The sequence below is a fragment of the Sinocyclocheilus rhinocerous genome, unplaced genomic scaffold, assembly GCF_001515625.1.
Source record: "Sinocyclocheilus rhinocerous isolate Xijiao unplaced genomic scaffold, SAMN03320098_v1.1 scaffold19, whole genome shotgun sequence".
Classification (NCBI taxonomy): Eukaryota; Metazoa; Chordata; class Actinopteri; order Cypriniformes; family Cyprinidae; genus Sinocyclocheilus; species Sinocyclocheilus rhinocerous.
The window spans coordinates 3805688-3813338 of record NW_015638975.1 but is presented as its reverse complement, the minus strand read 5'-3'; the positions used below and the strand labels follow the sequence as shown (position 1 = coordinate 3813338).

The 7651-nt window shown below is 36.4% G+C and overlaps 1 protein-coding gene across 5 annotated transcripts in view; it reads right to left on the bottom strand.

Annotated features, from left to right (window-relative positions):
- Positions 1–7651, bottom strand: part of dysf (dysferlin, limb girdle muscular dystrophy 2B (autosomal recessive)) — a 74696-nt gene that overhangs the window by 32488 nt on the left and 34557 nt on the right. For all 5 annotated transcript variants that reach the window (XM_016566062.1, XM_016566061.1, XM_016566066.1 and 2 more), the window contains 7 exons: positions 6621–6761; positions 6148–6177; positions 5665–5700; positions 5502–5543; positions 2673–2774; positions 2327–2488; positions 662–827 (listed from right to left, as the gene is read on the bottom strand). In XM_016566062.1, coding sequence (XP_016421548.1) covers positions 662–827; positions 2327–2488; positions 2673–2774; positions 5502–5543; positions 5665–5700; positions 6148–6177; positions 6621–6761 — 679 coding nt within the window. The remainder of the gene's footprint in view (positions 1–661; positions 828–2326; positions 2489–2672; positions 2775–5501; positions 5544–5664; positions 5701–6147; positions 6178–6620; positions 6762–7651) is intronic.

Here is a 7651-nt window from a genome sequence, read left to right as displayed (position 1 = left end):
CGCTTCGTCAGTTTCATCTAGCATATCCATGTGATGCTAATTAAGTTTACTAATGCAGTTGAAGCCCCGGTAAACAAATTGGCTCGAGGAGCATTTATGATGGCTGTTATTTACCATTTCAGACTGATATTTGCAAATTCCACTCATGTTTAGTACATGTTAACTCAAAGATTCGTAGAAAAAATATAAACGCTGGACTCTGTGGTCGATTCTGTGTTAAGGTAAGGCATGTTATTCGCAATTATGTGTTGTGGCTGGGTTGTTATAGGTCTGCGTGACTCTCGATGTCTTAGGCCTAATTGAACGGAGGAATTATGGTATTCTTCTGTAGCCTGACGACGAGTAACTTTACCTGTTGTTCATGTGAACTCAGACAGCCTGATGCTTTGTTTATAGACTATTTGTGGGTGGCTGTTTGTTGTTTCACCTATCAATTTGTGTCGATAAAGTATAAATCCTGTATAGTGATTTATCCTATATAGTGCATACACTTGTAGCTGTTATGTATCTTTGTAAGTCATTGTAAGCAAGCGCACGAAAAAAAAAACAAGTGGGCTCCCCCAAAGTCCACGGTATAGTTCGAACACTGCTTTATATATATATGTTAATATACTTTGCTGTGCGGTTTAAAAGGTATTTAGTCATTCCCTTATTTCCTCACCAAATTCTTCTTCAGTAGGGTCTCTGTCGAGGCTCTCTGGCTGCCAGTGGAACTCATTCAGCGAGTGGACTGTGCACTGGCCAACTACAGGCTTCCTGCCAAACTGACGGTTGTCTATAACCTTGATCACCAGTGGAGGCATGTAGAGCTCTTCCTTGGGCAGTCGCTACAGTGGAGAAGAGATTACGAATAACAAAGACATGAACATAAAGAGATGCAAGGCTTCCAAACCTTTAACTTATAATGTCTTGTTTATTTCTCCATTTCAGTTGTTATTCCACAGAACCTTCCTCTCTCTCCTCTCATACTCTGTGAAAGTATTTCACACCCTAAACTGAGGCAAACATGACACAGGGCTGACCACGACTGACAGTGCAAATAACTTTGCTAGTCATTCAGCATTCTTTCCAGGCGATGCCTTCCAGCCTTAGATGAGTATTGGAACGGAATCCAGACTATCTTACGTTTTAGAATTAAGAACTGACGCTCATTGCTAGGGAACATTTTTACTGTGCCAGTCATCACTCGTGAAACATCCACCATGTGAAGGACACCGTGACCACATTGTATATAAGTCTGTCTCAACTGGTTAGCAGCATGCTGTAACACAAAATTTGATATCTTAACTGGATTTCTACATAAAGAATCTACAAGAAATCTGAAGAGGGCCCAGCCAAAGGTCAACTGTATTTATTAACCTTTGATAGTTACAATAGATGCGTTATGTTTGCCTTGATGAATGCCCATAAAAGTTAAATGAAAAGTTTACCCAAAAATGAGAATTTGCTAACAATTTATTCACCATCAGGTCATCCAAGATGTAGATGAATTTGTTTCGTCATCAGAACAGATTTGGATAAATCTGGTATTGCATCACTTTCTCACCAATGGATCCTCTACAGTGAATGGGTGCCGTCAGAATAAGAGTCCAAACAGCTGATAAAAACATCACAATAACCTACAAGTAATGTAAGTAATCCACAGGCTGCATTTTATAATAAACAAACCCATCAGTAAGATGTTTTTAACTTCAAACATTGTTTCCAGCTAAAAGTCATCTAGCCGTCCTCTGATCAGAATATTGTTTTCTACAATGAAAAAGTCATCTCTTCTGAATCAGGAGAGAAATATGAAAAGACCAAGTACTCTTTACAAGCAAAAACAGTTCTAGACAAACATGTCGGTAGATATTGATATGAGGGGACAACAGGAAATTAAATTTTTTTCACTAAAGAAAGCATTAATATGGATTAAATGAACTGCCATTTTGTCCAGAAGTGATGATTTAAAGTTCAAACACCTAAATGATGGAGTTGTTTTTCACAATCTTGCAGCCTTTCACTTCACAAGACATTAATTGCCGGACTGGAGTCTTGTGCATTACTTGTGGATTATTGTGATGCTTTTATCAGCTGTTTGGACTCTCATTCTGACGGCACCCATTCACTGCAGAGGATCCACTGATGAGCAAGTGATGTAATGCTAAATTAAAACTCATCTACATTCTTGGATGGTCTGAGGGTGAGTAAATGTTCATCAAATTTTCATTTTTGGGTGAACTATTCCTTTAAATCTTACATAATTGTATCTAATCTTACCCTACTTGACCTAATTTTGAACAAAATTATGTACATAAAAACAAACAAAACAAGATCCAGAGCTTACGACATCAATGAACAGGGTGTTGACTTCAAAGTTGGGGTTCTTCTTAGTATTTCGAATGACGCACGACTGAACCACACTTCCTCCACATTCCACCTGAAGACTGGGAGATGTCACACTGGCCAGCTGGAAACTCTTCAGGTTACGCAAACCCCACGCCAGTATCTAAGAGTTAAAAGGTTAAAAGGTTAAGTCGCATGTCCTAAAGTAATCATGAATGGTAAAACAGCCATGTAAAATGCATGGTAAAAAAGCGATGTCAGTGCTTTTCGTAAGGTTCAAGTAGTCTATACTGCACTAGAAGCTTTAAACTATAAATGGATAACCCGATGAAAGGTTTTGGGCCCACCTCAATAGCTGTGCGTTGTAGGACAGGTTTTATCCCCTGCGGCACCATGTAGACATTAGGTTCCCTTTGTGGAGGTGGATATGGCAAATCAGAGTCCTCTGGCTAAGAATGAAGAGCAAAGCATAATATGAGTAAATATAACTTAAGGATCAGGCTCATTATTGTTAAATACAACTAAAGCTATAAAAAATAATTTTGTTAATTTTAGAAAAAACTGAAAGAAAATAAAATATAAATATTAGATAAAAACTTTGAAATGTTGCCTTGACATGCCTTGCCTTGCAAGTTAAAGCACTAAAATTGCCGGAAATAAACAAACATTTATTCAACCGGAAGCAAATAAAAACTAAAAATGAAATAAAAATAAATTAATATTCATTATAACAACAACGAAAGCACATAAAATTATAAAAAAGTAAACTAAAACTAAAATTAAAACTGAAAATACAAAAATAAAAGCTAATTCAAATATTATTAAAAAGGATAAAAGTACGTAAAATAACATTGATATGGATATTCTCCATTTAACTATATACAATAAGCAATCAAAGATGGCTGAAAATGCATTCACAGTTTCAAAAACCATGCAAAATGTTATCTTCACAAAATTGAAGGAGACATAGAGTACATTTAGAGGACTCAGCTTCACAAGCACTATGTTTCCATTCTTCTCTATAAGTACATTTGCATGACGCACCCAAATTCGAAAATGGGTGTGAAAACAAACAAGGAATTGGTTACTAATAGCAGCTACAAAAAGTCAAACATCATGACTTCACATGCCAATCAAAGTTAGCAATCAAGCCGCAACACACACACACACACACATAAGGATTAGCCAGGACTGTGTTGTGCCAGTGCAATTGTTTGATGAATGGTACTACTGTTGAATACAATGGTGCTCTGTGCAAAGGGACCTTCGGAGATACGCTTCAGTCATGGAGAATTAGACTATGTAATGTCTAACTTCATTAAGTTAAGGCAAGGATTTGAAAGAACGTCATTAAAACAGACACACCTTCAAGGAAGCATGGCTAATCTACTTGATAAATGAGAACATTTCCCGACAATTATACAAACTCAGTACTCAACATGCTCAAGTCTTTAGAAACAAACAAATAATTTTGGAAAGGCCACTGTATTCAAAGGTCAAAGAGAATTAATCAGATCCTATATATATTGCATTTACATTTACATATAAGCATTTGGCAAATACTTTTATCCAAAGCTTTTTACTGTACATTGCATTCAAGTTATATAATTAATCAGTTTATGTATTCCCTAGGAATCAAACCTATATGACCCTGGTGCTGCTAGCACTATTCTCTTCTGTTTTGGGAATTTAAAAAAAAATAATAATAATAATATTGGCAAATTGGTACCACATTTCTCCTATTTTCCCACTGTAACAATTATATGTCCAATAAGTAATGGGAACATATGTTTTTCCAATGTTTTAACTCAAATCAAATTAATTCAACCAATTTTAACTTTATTTTTTAAGTTATATATTATTCAACTCAATTTTTTGAGTCAGTTTAATGTAATTTCAATTGAACTTACTTGTACAGTGTATTTTTTAGATTACATGTGCTGTCATCTAGCACTCACTTAAGGTTAATTTCTAATAATTTAATAACACTGTTCATTGTAAAAATTTTCCAAACTGTATATTTACAGTGAATATTCTTTTTTCATAATGTACATTATAATGCTTTGATGCCTAAATTCACTTGTAGCATTTAAATTGATTTAATTTTTTAGAGTTTGGCTTTTAATTTTAGTCAAAATAGTACAGAATTTTATTAAAGTCAAGTCACCTTTATTTATATAACACTTTATACAATACAGATGTATAAATTACAGATGTATAAATTTCAGTTAATGCCAGTTCATTGTTGATTCAGTTGAGTTGAATAACTGTGTAAAGTTTATCAATTAGGGATTAAGTTCAAATGGTTTATAAAGGAACTCTAGAGTAAAAAGTGATGCCATCATCCAGCCCACTTCAGTTCTCATTGAATAGTGTTTGTGCATTTAAGTCCATAATATTGCCAAATATTCTGTTTTATTATTTTATAATACTATATAATATTATTGTATTATTGGTCATTTAATATCAGTGCATCCCTAGATCTTAATGATATCATGCTGTTATTTCCAGCAAAACAAAGACAGTAATGTGGAATACAGAGGAAAAGGGAAAGTGCAAGACGGTGAACCATGCATTGCCAATGTTTTCCTTTACTATTGGCGACTTGCAAATGTTTACATCCCTAGTGTGTTTGTATCTAATGAAGAGCAGCTATTATGCAGTCTAATAGCAGCATGTTAGTTCCACCATTAGTCTATCACTGTGTCTTTTTGAAATGCCACTGCAGAACAATACAAATCTTTGTGCAGATGAAGCGGAATCCAGTAGATAGGAGAGCTGGGAATACAGCCGGATCAGAAAGGCCTCTTAATTTCCAAGCCGTCTCCCACAAGATCTTGTCCTTGGCAGGCCTCATAAAAATCAAGGAGGTGCGTAGAAGTACACAGAGTTCTGGAGGAATCTACCCACCAGCGATAAAACAAACGTCTAGATCTCAACACTCCATACCCACGGCCTAATGAAAACCAGTGGGAATGACATGTTGGAGCTTTAACTATACTGGTTCCAGCTCAGTATCTTTCACATTATAGGCCGCTATAAATGTCTGAATGACTTAATCATTAGCTCTGGTTTAACATGGTGGAACCACATGTCCTGTGTTTTTTTTTCATTGTGTTTAATCAACTAAATACAGTGAAATGTGTCTGTGTATGTGCATGCATGCTGAATTGTACCCATTGCTGTTGATTGTCAGAGACGAACCCTGGAAGCACAAGCTTGAAGATGCCCAAAATAAACAGAGAGGGAAAAATGAACGAGAGAACAGGAAAGAGATGCTCTGGAACAACTGCAAATAAGATCCATTGTCTATTCACAGAATCCTCCACCAGCACTTACCTCATCCATGATATGTGAGGGTGGAATAATATCACCCTGCAGAAAAAAAAAAGATTTTTAAAATCAAATAAATAAAGTGTTACAGTGCGGGCATTTGTTTGTGTGTGTGCGTGGGTGGGTGGTTTGACTGTTCTCTAAGGGTTCACTTTAATTCAATTTCCCTGTGATTATCCCACTCTAACTGATGCCAGCTGGACAGGTCTGGACTGGGTGGGGCCTCTGGCACTTTTAAACTCCACTGGCATCTCCAATCAGTCTCCTGGCTGTCTGCATTGCCCAGACAGGGCTAGTGAAACTGGTTCAGATACAGTGATGTTTATGTCATTTACAGCAGCTCTATCCAATTACTCAGTCGTGCTTGACTGAGAGAACAGGGAGTGACGATGACTTGGAGGACAGGAAGTGTGTGTCTGTGCATTTTTTAAAGAAAGCAAAGGAAAAAAGGGGAAAAAAAGACGGGCAACTTAAAGACATATGACTAACCTCTTGACCGGGGATGTGATGAACTGCAGGCTGTGAAGAAAGAATGAAGAGAAACGACTAAATTATTTCGTACTGTAAAAACTGAGAGCGATTTTGCATTTTAAATCATATGTTGTCAGGTGCTATGCATACAAATACAACTGCGTGGGTGAAGGAGCCACTAAACTTCCTCTGCGGTGCTGGAGAAGCTGTGATATGTGCCATGTAAACACTTGTGGGTTAAACTCATAACAAAAGCATTTCTTTCAACAGAGATGCTGCAGACAACAGTTGGGCTAGATGTGACTAAAAGACGCAAAAAATCCTACAGAATCATCACTGAGGTGATCTTAATTACTTTCATAGCCTTAATTATGGCATGTGTCATTCACATGGAGACTGAAAATTGGAAAATTAATTAAGGCCACAGATGCCAGTTACAATATCACAAGTGATATAATGTCTATGAGGATGATAATTCATATAACTCTTACTTTATCTCTGCGGATCAGTTCGAAAGCAGCAAGCAGTTGTCCAGCAGGCTTCCCAGCTTTCTGGATGGGATACCAGGCAAGGCGAGGGGAAGACACCATTGATGGTTGGCAAACACAACGGCCCATAAACTCATCAGCGCCCTGCAGGGGTCAAATAACTTATCAGGCATTTTCTGTTTCACAGATATGAAACGAAACCTATCTGACATCAGCCCAAGCTTCAGACAGCATGTCATTCAGAGTTTTTTTTGAGACACTTAGTAGCATGCAAACTTGATATTTATAATTGTCTTAGCTTTCTGTCTGTAAATAATCATTTATCACTGTCACTACTACTTTACTTGACTTTATTTCACTTCTTTTTTTAAGTTAAGGTTTCCAATATTAGTCTACTACTGTGGCGCCAGGAATTTTAAAATTAACCTGTACTTAAATGGCACATACAAACCAAAATAAGTTGTCATAATGCCTAATATATTGTTTGTAGCCTTGCCTATACATAAAACCTGTGTTTAATTAATGCAAAAAGCAAGATATCTGGACCAGCCTTTTTTTCAGTGATTTTATTTTAAGACAGGATTATTTTAGTAGTATTTACAATTTTATTTATTTATTTATACGTTTTTAGTTTTCATTTTAGTTTATGTTTTAGTAATTTGTTCTACGGTTTTGTTTTTGTTTTTAATATTAATATTTAGCATTATTTTTTTAATCAGTTCTAGTTTCTGTAATGTTAGTACTTTAGTTCTGGCAGGACCACTATCGTCAAAGATGACTGACAATTAGCATACAGTTTGGATTGGCGGTATGGTTCTGTTCTGGTCAAGAACTCCCTGCGCATCCATGCAGCCGAGCAGGGTAAACAGAACAGAACCAACATAAATGTATTGCAGATATCGTTAAAGTTCAATAATGTTATGTACACATTTTAGAATTAGTCTGATTCAAAGGAGAATCAGAAGGCTGAATCCTGACTGACAGAGGAGGAGCTGGGGATGGAGGAGGGTAATTAGCTATTGAGCAATGCAAAA